The sequence below is a fragment of the Coregonus clupeaformis genome, unplaced genomic scaffold (assembly GCF_020615455.1).
Source record: "Coregonus clupeaformis isolate EN_2021a unplaced genomic scaffold, ASM2061545v1 scaf0516, whole genome shotgun sequence".
Taxonomy (NCBI): Eukaryota; Metazoa; Chordata; class Actinopteri; order Salmoniformes; family Salmonidae; genus Coregonus; species Coregonus clupeaformis.
Window position 1 is genome coordinate 221212 of NW_025533971.1, and position 16356 is coordinate 237567.

General features: G+C 46.8%; 1 protein-coding gene across 1 annotated transcript; it reads right to left on the minus strand.

Moving 5' to 3' along the window:
- Nucleotides 1-1092: 1092 nt before the first annotated feature.
- Nucleotides 1093-14268, minus strand: LOC123484971 (zinc finger protein 239-like). The gene is made up of 2 exons (XM_045215794.1): nt 14096-14268; nt 1093-2092 (listed from the first exon to the last, which is right to left on the minus strand). The coding sequence occupies exons 1-2, from the start codon at nt 14266-14268 to the stop codon at nt 1288-1290; spliced, it is 978 nt and encodes a 325-aa protein (XP_045071729.1). The 3' UTR covers nt 1093-1287.
- Nucleotides 14269-16356: the final 2088 nt, after the last annotated feature.

Below are 16356 nucleotides of genomic sequence, written 5' to 3' on the forward strand. Positions count from 1 at the left end.
CTCCCGAGTTCCCGAATTGAAATTCCGAGTTGGATGACTCAGAGCTCATTTTTTTCAGGGTTCCCAGTTGTCTTGAACTCACTGAAGTCTGAGATTTCCCAGTTCCCAGTTGTTTTTTGAACTCGGCAGAAGTCATGCTGGATTGATAATTATTCAACCTTTTTTGGCCCATGGTGCTGCGTGTGAATGCTTATCCTTTTAAGCAAGAAAAATAGACCCTTAAAGCCAGATTTGGGACCACACACACACTCCACTGAATAGCAGGCTAGTGATTGCTTTACAACACTTTGCCCCTGATTCCTTCCAAACCATTCATTGTTGAATTTGCGATTTCCAACTTGCGATGATGTAATAATGTTCCCATGAGTGACAGAACACTGAGCCAATCACGGCGCAACTAGAGAACATGACCAACCCCTACACTCCGTATGTTCCACTGGCTGCCCCACCCACCACAGAAAGCACTGAGCTAGGCTGAAACACCTGCATTTTGGAGCCGCTTTACTCAAGAAAGCAAAAAAGAAACCAAGTTTGTATGCGGCTTTATTAACTCAATATTATAATTTTTTTTTTTTTACATTGTTTGCAAACTGATATGTGACATAAAAAACAAGCAACAATAACAACAACAAAAATTCCGCTAAACAGGTGGGTCTCAAAACAGGCAGGTCTCAAAACAGGCAGGTCTCAAAACAGGCGGGGCTCAAAACAGGCGGGGCTCAAAACAGGCTCAGGCCTGAATGACGGGTCACCACTGCTTGTATAAAGTCAATCAAAGCTCATAATCAAAACGAAATACATATTTTAAAAATATTTAGTACCGATTTTAGACATGATCATGTCTTGAGATAAAAAAATAAAAAACTGGCCTATTTTTTAATATCAATCCTGTAAACCTTTTTTTGAGTATGATTTCATGTGGCAGAAACACAAACTCTCAGTCAAAAACATAAGTCAGAACACAGCCTCTCTATTCTCTCATGTGATTTCAGGTCCTCTGACTGGGAAAACGTATTTCCACAATGAGAGCAGTGGTATGTCTTCTCTTCCTGTGTATTTGTAAAAAATAAAATAAAAAAATAATAATGTATGCACTCACTAACTGTAAGTCGCTCTGGATAAGAGCGTCTGCTAAATGACTAAAATGTAAATGTTGTATGTATTCTTTCATGGTCTTTCAGGTTCCATAACCGGGTAAATCTTATTCCACACTGAGAACAGTGGTAGTCTTTTCTCCTGTGTGTGTCCTCTCATGTGTTTTCGGGCTCCCTAACAAGGTAAAAGTACTTAGACATTGGGAGCAGTGGTCAGGTGTGTCGTCTCATGTGATGTAAGGTCCTGTAATCGTGAAAATCTCTTTCCACACTTGGAGCATTGGTAGGGCCTTTCTCCTGAGTGTATTCCTTTATGCCTTTTCAGGCTCCCTAAATGTGTAAAACTCTTTCCACACTGGGAGCATTGGAAAGGCTTTTCTCCTGTGTGTTTCCTCTCATGCTCTTTTAGGTTGCCTAAAGTGGTCAAACTCTTTCCACACTGGGAGCAGTGATGAGGCTTCTCTCCTGTATGTATTCTCTTATGTATTTTCAGGGTCTCTAAATGAGAAAAATACTTGCCACACTGGGAGCAGTAATACGGCTTCTCCCCTGTGTGCATTCTCTCGTGTGTTTTCAGGCTCCCTAGCTGGGTAAAACTATTTCCACACAGGGAACAGTGGTAAGGCTTCTCTCCTGAGTGTATTTTCTCATGCTTTTTTAGATTTCCTAACATGGTAAAACTCTTTCCGCACAGGGAACAGGGGAAAGGTTTCTCTCCTGTATGTATTCTCTTATGTATTTTCAGGCTCCCTAACTGAGTAAAACTCTTTCCACACTGGGAGCATTGGTAGGTCTTCCTCCCTGCTGTATGTATTTCCTCATGCCTATTCAGGGCCCTTAACCAGGTAAAACTCTTTCCACACTGGGAACACTGGAAAGGCTTTTCTCCTGTGTGCATCGTCTCATGCTGTTTTAGGTTCCAGAACCGGGTAAAACTCTTTCCACAGTGGGAGCAGTGATGTTGTCTCGCTGGTTTGGACGTCTCTGGGTCTGGTTCCCCTGAAGGACTCTTCCCGCTGTCAGAGTGAGAGTCAGGTCTCTCTCCTGCCAAAGACAAACAGAGTATTTTGTTAAACTGAGACCTGAATGAAACCTCCACATGATAAAACTGTTTTCCTTTGAGGTTTAATCAAGACTAGATCCCTCATTAAAATATCAGTGGTTGTAGTGCTTTGTAAGCCAATAAAAACACTATTAAACTTAGTGTTGTTATGCATTTATTAGACCTAATAGATAAATAGACTAGTCAGTATAGGATACATGTATTAGACCTAATGGATAAATAGGATACATTTTAAGTACATTATTGTTATTTGCTACTGGACATCCTACCACTGTTTTGCTATATACTGTAGGATGGGGGTTTGACCAATGTAACCACTCTCACATGAATAGACAGAGCTCTGGATGCAAGTGCAACAGGAGTCAGTGAACAGCGATGAATATTCACCAAATCACCCCTCTCACATGAATAGACAGAGCTCTGGATGCAAGTGCAACAGGAGTCAGTGAACAGCGATGAATATTCACCAAATCACCCCTCTCACATGAATAGACAGAGCTCTGGATGCAAGTGCAACAGGAGTCAGTGAACAGCGATGAATATTCACCAAATCACCCCTCTCACATGAATAGACAGAGCTCTGGATGCAAGTGCAACAGGAGTCAGTGAACAGCGATATGAATATTCACCAAATCACCCCTCTCACATGAATAGACAGAGCTCTGGATGCAAGTGCAACAGGAGTCAGTGAACAGCGATGAATATTCACCAAATCACCCCCTCTCACGTGAATAGACAGAGCTCTGGATGCAAGTGCAACAGGAGTCAGTGAACAGCGATGAATATTCACCAAATCACCCCCTCTCACATGAATAGACAGAGCTCTGGATGCAAGTGCAACAGGAGTCAGTGAACAGCGATGAATATTCACCAAATCACCCCTCTCACATGAATAGACAGAGCTCTGGATGCAAGTGCAACAGGATTCAGTGAACAGCGATGAATATTCACCAAATCACCCCTCTCACATGAATAGACAGAGCTCTGGATGCAAGTGCAACAGGAGTCAGTGAACAGCGATGAATATTCACCAAATCACCCCTCTCACATGAATAGACAGAGCTCTGGATGCAAGTGCAACAGGAGTCAGTGAACAGCGATATGAATATTCACCAAATCACCCCTCTCACATGAATAGACAGAGCTCTGGATGCAAGTGCAACAGGAGTCAGTGAACAGCGATATGAATATTCACCAAATCACCCCCTCTCACATGAATAGACAGAGCTCTGGATGCAAGTGCAACAGGAGTCAGTGAACAGCGATGAATATTCACCAAATCACCCCTCTCACATGAATAGACAGAGCTCTGGATGCAAGTGCAACAGGAGTCAGTGAACAGCGATGAATATTCACCAAATCACCCCTCTCACGTGAATAGACAGAGCTCTGGATGCAAGTGCAACAGGAGTCAGTGAACAGCGATGAATATTCACCAAATCACCCCTCTCACATGAATAGACAGAGCTCTGGATGCAAGTGCAACAGGAGTCAGTGAACAGCGATGAATATTCACAAAAATCACCCCTCTCACATGAATAGACAGAGCTCTGGATGCAAGTGCAACAGGAGTCAGTGAACAGCGATATGAATATTCACCAAATCACCCCTCTCACATGAATAGACAGAGCTCTGGATGCAAGTGCAACAGGAGTCAGTGAACAGCGATGAATATTCACCAAATCACCCCTCTCACGTGAATAGACAGAGCTCTGGATGCAAGTGCAACAGGAGTCAGTGAACAGCGATGAATATTCACCAAATCACCCCTCTCACATGAATAGACAGAGCTCTGGATGCAAGTGCAACAGGAGTCAGTGAACAGCGATGAATATTCACCAAATCACCCCTCTCACATGAATAGACAGAGCTCTGGATGCAAGTGCAACAGGATTCAGTGAACAGCGATGAATATTCACCAAATCACCCCTCTCACATGAATAGACAGAGCTCTGGATGCAAGTGCAACAGGAGTCAGTGAACAGCGATGAATATTCACCAAATCACCCCCTCTCACATGAATAGACAGAGCTCTGGATGCAAGTGCAACAGGAGTCAGTGAACAGCGATATGAATATTCACCAAATCACCCCTCTCACATGAATAGACAGAGCTCTGGATGCAAGTGCAACAGGAGTCAGTGAACAGCGATATGAATATTCACCAAATCACCCCTCTCACATGAATAGACAGAGCTCTGGATGCAAGTGCAACAGGAGTCAGTGAACAGCGATGAATATTCACCAAATCACCCCTCTCACATGAATAGACAGAGCTCTGGATGCAAGTGCAACAGGAGTCAGTGAACAGCGATGAATATTCACCAAATCACCCCTCTCACGTGAATAGACAGAGCTCTGGATGCAAGTGCAACAGGAGTCAGTGAACAGCGATGAATATTCACCAAATCACCCCCTCTCACATGAATAGACAGAGCTCTGGATGCAAGTGCAACAGGAGTCAGTGAACAGCGATGAATATTCACCAAATCACCCCTCTCACATGAATAGACAGAGCTCTGGATGCAAGTGCAACAGGAGTCAGTGAACAGCGATGAATATTCACCAAATCACCCCTCTCACATGAATAAAAAGAGCTCTGGATGCAAGTGCAACAGGAGTCAGTGAACAGCGATATGAATATTCACCAAATCACCCCTCTCACATGAATAGACAGAGCTCTGGATGCAAGTGCAACAGGAGTCAGTGAACAGCGATATGAATATTCACCAAACCACCCCTTTTTCCTCACTTGTTTAATCTGTGGTATTTTGTTGTGTGTGACGTCAGTTGCTGTTACCAAACTGAATGAGGTGGGCTGTGTTCTCTCCCAGCTCTACCCCTTTTATATGTAGAAAAGTCACTAAATTGAGTGAAATATGTCTGCCACAGCACTGTGTTGGTTATAATCACTGGGACGCTCCAGGTACTGTGGAGGAGGTGACTAGTGGTGGTTATAATCACTGGGACGCTCCAGGTACTGTGGAGGAGGTGACTAGTGGTGGTTATAATCACTGGGATGCTCCAGGTACTGTGGAGGAGGTGACTAGTGGTGGTTATAATCACTGGGATGCTCCAGGTACTGTGGAGGAGGTGACTAGTGGTGGTTATAATCACTGGGATGCTCCAGGTACTGTGGAGGAGGTGACTAGTGGTGGTTATATCACTGGGACGCTCCAGGTGCTGTGGAGGAGGTGACTAGTGGTGGTTATATCACTGGGACGCTCCAGGTACTGTGGAGGAGGTGACTAGTGGTGGTTATAATCACTGGGATGCTCCAGGTGCTGTGGAGGAAGGTGACTAGTGGTGGTTATAATCACTGTGACGCTCCAGGTACTGTGGAGGAGGTGACTAGTGGTGGTTATATAACTGGGATGCTCCAGGTACTGTGGAGGAGGTGACTAGTGGTGGTTATAATCACTGGGATGCTCCAGGTACTGTGGAGGAGGTGACTAGTGGTGGTTATATCACTGGGACGCTCCAGGTACTGTGGAGGAGGTGGCTAGTGGTGGTTATAATCACTGGGATGCTCCAGGTACTGTGGAGGAGGTGACTAGTGGTGGTTATATCACTGGGATGCTCCAGGTACTGTGGAGGAGGTGACTAGTGGTGGTTATATCACTGGGATGCTCCAGGTACTGTGGAGGAGGTGACTAGTGGTGGTTATATCACTGGGACGCTCCAGGTACTGTGGAGGAGGTGACTAGTGGTGGTTATAATCACTGGGACGCCCAGGTGCTGTGGAGGAGGTGACTAGTGGTGGTTATATCACTGGGATGCTCCAGGTACTGTGGAGGAGGTGACTAGTGGTGGTTATATCACTGGGATGCTCCAGGTACTGTGGAGGAGGTGACTAGTGGTGGTTATATCACTGGGATGCTCCAGGTGCTGTGGAGGAGGTGACTAGTGGTGGTTATATCACTGTGACGCTCCAGGTACTGTGGAGGAGGTGACTAGTGGTGGTTATATCACTGTGATGCTCCAGGTACTGTGGAGGAGGTGACTAGTGGTGGTTATATCACTGGGACGCTCCAGGTACTGTGGAGGAGGTGACTAGTGGTGGTTATATCACTGGGATGCTCCAGGTACTGTGGAGGAGGTGACTAGTGGTGGTTATATCACTGTGATGCTCCAGGTACTGTGGAGGAGGTGACTAGTGGTGGTTATATCACTGGGATGCTCCAGGTACTGTGGAGGAGGTGACTAGTGGTGGTTATATCACTGGGATGCTCCAGGTGCTGTGGAGGAGGTGACTAGTGGTGGTTATAATCACTGGGATGCTCCAGGTGCTGTGGAGGAGGTTACTAGTGGTGGTTATATCACTGGGATGCTCCAGGTACTGTGGAGGAGGTGACTAGTGGTGGTTATAATCACTGTGACGCTCCAGGTACTGTGGAGGAGGTGACTAGTGGTGGTTATATCACTGGGATGCTCCAGGTACTGTGGAGGAGGTGACTAGTGGTGGTTATAATCACTGGGATGCTCCAGGTACTGTGGAGGAGGTGACTAGTGGTGGTTATATCACTGGGATGCTCCAGGTACTGTGGAGGAGGTGACTAGTGGTGGTTATAATCACTGGGATGCTCCAGGTACTGTGGAGGAGGTGACTAGTGGTGGTTATAATCACTGGGACGCTCCAGGTGCTGTGGAGGAGGTGACTAGTGGTGGTTATATCACTGGGATGCTCCAGGTACTGTGGAGGAGGTGACTAGTGGTGGTTATATCACTGGGATGCTCCAGGTACTGTGGAGGAGGTGACTAGTGGTGGTTATATACTGGGATGCTCCAGGTGCTGTGGAGGAGTTGACTAGTGGTGGTTATATCACTGTGACGCTCCAGGTACTGTGGAGGAGGTGACTAGTGGTGGTTATATCACTGTGACGCTCCAGGTACTGTGGAGGAGGTGACTAGTGGTGGTTATATCACTGGGACGCTCCAGGTACTGTGGAGGAGGTGACTAGTGGTGGTTATATCACTGGGATGCTCCAGGTACTGTGGAGGAGGTGACTAGTGGTGGTTATATCACTGTGATGCTCCAGGTACTGTGGAGGAGGTGACTAGTGGTGGTTATATCACTGGGATGCTCCAGGTACTGTGGAGGAGGTGACTAGTGGTGGTTATATCACTGGGATGCTCCAGGTGCTGTGGAGGAGGTGACTAGTGGTGGTTATAATCACTGGGATGCTCCAGGTGCTGTGGAAGAGGTTACTAGTGGTGGTTATATCACTGGGATGCTCCAGGTACTGTGGAGGAGGTGACTAGTGGTGGTTATATCACTGTGACGCTCCAGGTACTGTGGAGGAGGTGACTAGTGGTGGTTATATCACTGGGATGCTCCAGGTGCTGTGGAGGAGGTGACAGGTGGTGGTTATAATCACTGGAACGCTCCAGGTACTGTGGAGGAGGTGACTAGTGGTGGTTATATCACTGGGATGCTCCAGGTACTGTGGAGGAGGTGACTAGTGGTGGTTATATCACTGGGACGCTCCAGGTACTGTGGAGGAGGTGACTAGTGGTGGTTATAATCACTGGGATGCTCCAGGTACTGTGGAGGAGGTGACTAGTGGTGGTTATATCACTGGGACGCTCCAGGTACTGTGGAGGAGGTGACTAGTGGTGGTTATAATCACTGGGATGCTCCAGGTACTGTGGAGGAGGTGACTAGTGGTGGTTATATCACTGGGATGCTCCAGGTACTGTGGAGGAGGTGACTAGTGGTGGTTATATCACTGGGACGCTCCAGGTACTGTGGAGGAGGTGGCTAGTGGTGGTTATAATCACTGGGATGCTCCAGGTACTGTGGAGGAGGTGACTAGTGGTGGTTATATCACTGGGATGCTCCAGGTACTGTGGAGGAGGTGACTAGTGGTGGTTATATCACTGGGATGCTCCAGGTACTGTGGAGGAGGTGACTAGTGGTGGTTATATCACTGGGACGCTCCAGGTACTGTGGAGGAGGTGACTAGTGGTGGTTATAATCACTGGGACGCTCCAGGTGCTGTGGAGGAGGTGACTAGTGGTGGTTATATCACTGGGATGCTCCAGGTACTGTGGAGGAGGTGACTAGTGGTGGTTATATCACTGGGATGCTCCAGGTACTGTGGAGGAGGTGACTAGTGGTGGTTATATCACTGGGATGCTCCAGGTGCTGTGGAGGAGGTGACTAGTGGTGGTTATATCACTGTGACGCTCCAGGTACTGTGGAGGAGGTGACTAGTGGTGGTTATATCACTGTGATGCTCCAGGTACTGTGGAGGAGGTGACTAGTGGTGGTTATATCACTGGGACGCTCCAGGTACTGTGGAGGAGGTGACTAGTGGTGGTTATATCACTGGGATGCTCCAGGTACTGTGGAGGAGGTGACTAGTGGTGGTTATATCACTGTGATGCTCCAGGTACTGTGGAGGAGGTGACTAGTGGTGGTTATATCACTGGGATGCTCCAGGTACTGTGGAGGAGGTGACTAGTGGTGGTTATATCACTGGGATGCTCCAGGTGCTGTGGAGGAGGTGACTAGTGGTGGTTATAATCACTGGGATGCTCCAGGTGCTGTGGAGGAGGTTACTAGTGGTGGTTATATCACTGGGATGCTCCAGGTACTGTGGAGGAGGTGACTAGTGGTGGTTATAATCACTGTGACGCTCCAGGTACTGTGGAGGAGGTGACTAGTGGTGGTTATATCACTGGGATGCTCCAGGTGCTGTGGAGGAGGTGACTAGTGGTGGTTATAATCACTGGGATGCTCCAGGTACTGTGGAGGAGGTGACTAGTGGTGGTTATATCACTGGGATGCTCCAGGTACTGTGGAGGAGGTGACTAGTGGTGGTTATAATCACTGGGATGCTCCAGGTACTGTGGAGGAGGTGACTAGTGGTGGTTATAATCACTGGGACGCTCCAGGTGCTGTGGAGGAGGTGACTAGTGGTGGTTATATCACTGGGATGCTCCAGGTACTGTGGAGGAGGTGACTAGTGGTGGTTATATCACTGGGATGCTCCAGGTACTGTGGAGGAGGTGACTAGTGGTGGTTATATACTGGGATGCTCCAGGTGCTGTGGAGGAGTTGACTAGTGGTGGTTATATCACTGTGACGCTCCAGGTACTGTGGAGGAGGTGACTAGTGGTGGTTATATCACTGTGATGCTCCAGGTACTGTGGAGGAGGTGACTAGTGGTGGTTATATCACTGGGACGCTCCAGGTACTGTGGAGGAGGTGACTAGTGGTGGTTATATCACTGGGATGCTCCAGGTACTGTGGAGGAGGTGACTAGTGGTGGTTATATCACTGTGATGCTCCAGGTACTGTGGAGGAGGTGACTAGTGGTGGTTATATCACTGGGATGCTCCAGGTACTGTGGAGGAGGTCACTAGTGGTGGTTATATCACTGGGATGCTCCAGGTGCTGTGGAGGAGGTGACTAGTGGTGGTTATAATCACTGGGATGCTCCAGGTGCTGTGGAAGAGGTTACTAGTGGTGGTTATATCACTGGGATGCTCCAGGTACTGTGGAGGAGGTGACTAGTGGTGGTTATATCACTGTGACGCTCCAGGTACTGTGGAGGAGGTGACTAGTGGTGGTTATATCACTGGGATGCTCCAGGTGCTGTGGAGGAGGTGACAGGTGGTGGTTATAATCACTGGGATGCTCCAGGTACTGTGGAGGAGGTGACTAGTGGTGGTTATATCACTGGGATGCTCCAGGTACTGTGGAGGAGGTGACTAGTGGTGGTTATATCACTGGGACGCTCCAGGTACTGTGGAGGAGGTGACTAGTGGTGGTTATAATCACTGGGATGCTCCAGGTACTGTGGAGGAGGTGACTAGTGGTGGTTATATCACTGGGACGCTCCAGGTACTGTGGAGGAGGTGACTAGTGATGGTTATAATCACTGGGATGCTCCAGGTACTGTGGAGGAGGTGACTAGTGGTGGTTATATCACTGGGATGCTCCAGGTACTGTGGAGGAGGTGACTAGTGGTGGTTATATCACTGGGATGCTCCAGGTACTGTGGAGGTGGTGACTAGTGGTGGTTATATCACTGGGACGCTCCAGGTACTGTGGAGGAGGTGACTAGTGGTGGTTATAATCACTGGGACGCTCCAGGTACTGTGGAGGAGGTGACTAGTGGTGGTTATATCACTGTGACGCTCTAGGTACTGTGGAGGAGGTGACTAGTGGTGGTTATAATCACTGGGACGCTCCAGGTACTCTCTCCATAATGACAAAGTGAAAACAGGTTTTTAGACATTTTTGCAAATATATTCAAAATCAAAAACAGAAATACCTTATTTACATGAGTATTCAGACCCTTTGCTATGAGACTCGAAATTGAGTTTAGGTGCATCCTGTTTCCATTGATCATCCTTGAGATGTTTCTACAACTTGATTGGACTCCACCTGTCGTAGATTCAATTGTTTGGACATGATTTGGAAAGGCACACACCTGTCTATATAAGGTCCCACAGTTGACAATGCATGCCAGAGCAAAAACCAATCCATGAGGTCGAAGGAATTGTCCGTAGAGCTCAGAGACAGGATTGTGTCGAGGCACAGATCTGGGGAAGTATACCAAAACATTTCAGCAGCATTGAAGGTCCCCAAGAACACAGTGGCTTCCATCAGTCTTAAATGGAAGAAGTTGGGAACCACCAAGACTCTTCCTAGAGCTGGCCGCCCGGCCAAACTGAGCAATCGGGGGAGAAGGGCCTTGGTCAGCGAGGTGACCAAGAACCCGATGGTGACTCTGACAGAGCTCCAGAGTTCGTCTGTGGAGATGGGAGAATCTTCCAGAAGGACAACCATCTCTACAGCACTCCACTAATCAGGTCTTTATGGTAGAGAGGCCAGACGGAAGCCACTCCTCAGTAAAAGGCACATGAAAGCTTGCTTGGAGTTTGCCAAAAGGCACCCAAAGGACTCTCAGACCATGAGAAACAAGATTCTCTGCTCTGATGAAACCAAGATTGAACTTTTAGGCCTGAATACCAAGCATCATGTCTGGAGGAAACCTGGCACCATCCCTACGGTGAAGCATGGTGGTGGCAGCATCATGCTGTGGGGATGTTTTTCAGCGGCAGGGACTGGGTGACTAGTCAGGATCCAGGGAAAGATGAACGCCGCAAAGTACAGAAAGATCCTTGATGATAACCTGCTCCAGAGCGCTCAGGACCTCAGACTGGGGGTGAAGGTTCACCTTCCAACAGGACAATGACCCTAAGCACACAGCCAAGAAAACGCAGGAAAACGCAGGAGTGGCTTCGGGACAAGTCTCTGAATGTCCTTGAGTGGCCCAGCCAGAGTCCGGACTTGAACCCGATCTAACATCTCTGGAGAGACCTGAAAATAGCTGCGCAGCGACGCTCCCCATCCAACCTGACAGAGCTTGAGAGGATCTGCAGAGAAGAATGGGAGAAACTCCCCAAATACAGGTGTGCCAAGCTTGTAGCGTCATACCCAAGAAGACTCGATGCTGTAATTGCTGCCAAAGGTGCTTCAACAAAGTACTGAGTAAAGGGTCTGAATACTTATGTAAATGTAATATTTCCGTTTTATATTTTTAATAAATTAGCAACAAAAATATATATATTGTTTTGTTTTGTCAATATGGGGTATTGTGTGTAGTAGATTGATGAGGGGGAAAAATATTTAATCCATTTTAGAATAAGGCTGTAACGTAACAAAATGTGGAAAAAGTTAAGGGGTCTGAATACTTTCCGAAGGCATACATACATACACACTGAAAGGCATACATACATACATACACACTGAAAGGCATACATACATACATACATACATATATATATACATACATACATACATACCTACATACATACATACATACACACATGCAGTGATCAGTAACTTCCTTGCATAACAACCTTTCAATGTAAATGTTAATGTTACTGAGAGTAAATATCTCAGTGTGGTAACCACGTTCCTTTTGTGTTCTGTAACACTTAAATTACGTTTATTAATTTAGGACTCAAAATGACTCAAGTCAGCAAGCTAGTAAAAGGAGAGGAAACTCCCTTCAAAATAACAAACAGATTTTTTTGTGCATTATTGTGGCGCAATACACAATAGCCCAGATCAACCCCCTCTTATTGCGAAGACAGCGGGGCTATGCAGCTCAACGATCATCCCGTTAGCTTGTATGCACTCTAGTGGATGTAAAGACAGCGGGGCTATGCAACTCAACGATCAAACCGTTAGCTTGTATGCACTCTAGTGGATGTAAAGACAGCGGGGCTATGCAGCTCAACGATCATCCCGTTAGCTTGTATGCACTCTAGTGGATGTAAAGACAGTGGGGCTATGCAGCTCAACGATCATCCCGTTAGCTTGTATGCACTCTAGTGGATGTAAAGACAGTGGGGCTATGCAGCTCAACGATCAAACCGTTAGCTTGTATGCACTCTAGTGGATGTAAAGACAGCGGGGCTATGCAGCTCAACGATCATCCTGTTAGCTTGTATGCACTCTAGTGGATGTAGTTGGGTAGGGGAGGCAGGGCCGGCAGGGAGGGAGCTCAGTTGATAGAGCATGGCGTTTGCAACGCCAGGGTTATGGGTTCGATTCCCACAGGGGGTATGAATTTTTTTTTATAATAATGTAAGTCGCTCTGGATAAGAGCGTCTGCTAAATGACGTAAAATGTAAAAAAAAATGTAAATAATAATATGCCAATTAGCAGACGCTTTTATCCAAAGGGACTTACAGTCATGTGTGCATAAATTTTTTGTGTATGGGTGGTCCCGGGGATCGAACCCACTACCCTGGCGTTACAAGCGCCGTGCTCTACCAATTGAGCTACAGAGGACCAACTACAAGGTTAGCAAACAGGGAAACCCCTTTGATGTTCTATTATAAGTAAACTAATGGTTGCCTCAAAAAAAAATGAGAGCTAAACAAAAAAAAGTGAAATCCTTAGATGTACATAACGTGCAACACACACTACTAGGTAGCCATCTAAGCAAAACTACCGAAGTATTATTTCACTTTTGTTCTAAGCATCATGAATAGTCCGAATTAGCTGAGATTGAGAACAAGTGACGTCAACTAATGTTAGCTAAAGGGGGTCCGATCTGTAACGTAAATGTTAGCTAACACGGGCCACAATAAATAAAAAAAACATAACGTTATAGCTAGTTACCCATCTTCTCCAGGTGGAGTTACAGTCCCTTGCAGCACAGGTGACCAGTCCGTTAACAAATCAACAAAAGTAACAGCCATGCAGCTGGATGGCCCGGTTCAGTCCTTAAACTGGCTAGCACAACTAGCCTCCAGATAGCCAAATGGCCCAGTCCTTAAACTGGCTAGCACAACTAGCCTCCAGATAGCCGAATGGCCCAGTCCTTAAACTGGCTAGCACAACTAGCCTCCAGATAGCCGAATGGCCCAGTCCTTAAACTGGCTAGCACAACTAGCCTCCTGATAGCCTAATGGCCCAGTCCTTAAACTGGCTAGCACAACTAGCCTCCAGATAGCCAAATGGCCCAGTCCTTAAACTGGCTAGCACAACTAGCCTCCAGATAGCCAAATGGCCCAGTCCTTAAACTGGCTAGCACAACTAGCCTCCAGATAGCCAAATGGCCCAGTCCTTAAACTGGCTAGCACAACTAGCCTCCAGATAGCAAAATGGCCCAGTCCTTAAACTGGCTAGAACAACTAGCCTCCTGATAGCCAAATGGCCCAGTCCTTAAACTGGCTAGCACAACTAGCCTCCAGATAGCCAAATGGCCCAGTTCCTTCCTAGCTTGGTTTGTTAGGCTAGCATTTCACCCAAATTTGGAAAGAGAGAACGGAATTACTGTTGTCTTCGATCTTCACTTGCGCGTCAAATTTTTCAGAATGAAATCCCTTAGCTAGCGCTGGTTCCGAGAAGCTTTTCAGAACGCCATCTGGGGGTGGGGGTTGTTATCCTCAAATCCTCAGGGTACCACGGGGCATCACGGATTCCCTCACAGCCCCCGAAGGCAGCCCTCTGCTTGGTAAACGCCTGAGTGTAGTCAGGGTAGATTCGGATCGGGTCTCCAAGTGCGGATATCACTTGTTTGACCTCGGCTGCTTTGCGGAGGACTGCTTCTTTCTCTTGGTAGTAGTGGCATCTCATCACGAATGCTCGCGGTGGCTGGTCATCCCCCGGTCTCTCTCGTAGAGTGCGGTGTGCGCGGTCTAACAGCAGTTGGTTTGTCCAGGCTGAGTGCCTGTTGTAGCATCTCTGCGGTGAACTCTGTAGGGCGCTTGCCATCCTCCTGTCTCTCTCTCGCAACCGTCACACGTAAATTCCAACGACGGGATCTTGCCTCCAAATTTTCGTTTTTTTCTCATAAAAAAAGTTCCTTTGATTTCCTTTTCCAGTGTGGTGTCAGAGTCATGCGGATGTCTAGTTCCTCGAGGTTGGATCTAACCTGGTTTCGTAGCTCTGCCGACTGCATCTCTGCCCCTTTTCGTCCATTTTGTCAATTAATTCCTGCTTCATTTCAGTTAATGCCTGTAGAACAGTTTTTTTTTGTCTAGTCGCCTCGGCTTTGCATTGTTCAGCCGTTGGTGTAGCCTCGTGTTCCTTGGCTAGGCTAGCTGGTCTGTTAGCATTAGGCTGATTCTTGCAGTTGGTGCCTGACGTCATCGACAAAAATGAAGAAAAAAAACGTGACAGTAAGCCTTGAAATAGAGTCTCGGGTTGTAGAGTGGTATTTTGATCAAAATTATAAATCTGCCCATATGTTTTGGAACAAACTAATAAAATATTTAAACGTTCTGGCGAGAAGCTCAGAAAAGTCCTCAAATGGCGGCGCTCCAAGCTCTAATAATTTTATGCCTGCCATGCAATGGTTTCTAATTGTGTTATTGTATTAAGAGTTGTCATAACATTTGTCAAATGTTTTGGGCTTGTAGGAAAAGTCTTCATATGAGAATTGCACCATAGGGATAGCCCTCTCAGAGAGCTGCCATTTGATGGACTATTCAAAGGAGAGTTTGGGTTGAAGCATCAGGTTGCTAAGAGAAGGACAAACTGAACGGCTTTCACGGGAGGACTGGCTTGACTTGTGAGGATGACCACACAATTTATTTTCATCATGATAAAAAGGTGTGGCAGTAGCAGGAAGAGTGGCATCTAGTGGTCAGAACCTGCTACTGTCACAATAATATATGGGAAATAATACAAATGACTTCAGTGGCCGATTTCTCTGAACAGGGAAAAAACACCACCAGATTCACAGGGGAATTCATTAAATGATGAAGAAGCAATACTCCAAGCCGCAGCTCCATACTACTTGTCAGACATAGTGAACTGATACTGTATACTGGTTGTTGGGGTGGGGTTTGGTGTGGGGTCCATGGGTGGCTTTTGACCATTTTATTGGATTCCTCATGTCTGCTCAACGGTAGGAAGAAGTTTGGTCCAAATTGGATGTTGGGTACTATATTTATTGAATATTATGTGAATCTTATTAATCAAAAGGGCCAATTTGGGTGCAATCGATTAGCTTAATTTCTCAGAAATTTCAAGTTGCTGAAATGACTCAGCTGTTGTTCCTAAGTCTGTGGCAGCAGCAGGAATTTCCAGAGTTAGCCATCCCTGTGATTAGGTATGGTAACTCCTACTCCTATAGGTTAGCCATCCCTGTGATTGGGTATGGTAACTCCTACTCCTATAGGTTAGCCATCCCTGTGATTGGGTATGGTAACTCCTACTCCTATAGGTTAGCCATCCCTGTGATTGGGTATGGTAACTCCTACTCCTATAGGTTAGCCATCCCTGTGATTGGGTATGGTAACTCCTACTCCTATAGGTTAGCCATCCCTGTGATTGGGTATGGTAACTCCTACTCCTATAGGTTAGCCATCCCTGTGATTAGGCATGGTAACTCCTACTCCTATAGGTTAGCCATCCCTGTGATTGGGCATGGTATCTCCTACAGGCTAGCCATCCCTGCGATTAGGTATGGTAACTACTACTCCTATAGGTTAGCCATCCCTGTGATTGGGTATGGTAACTCCTACTCCTATAGGTTAGCCATCCCTGTGATTGGGTATGGTAACTACTACTCCTATAGGTTAGCCATCCCTGTGATTGGGTATGGTAACTCCTACTCCTATAGGTTAGCCATCCCTGTGATTGGGTATGGTAACTCCTACAGGTTAGCCATCCCTGTGATTGGGTATGGTAACTCCTACTCCTATAGGTTAGCCATCC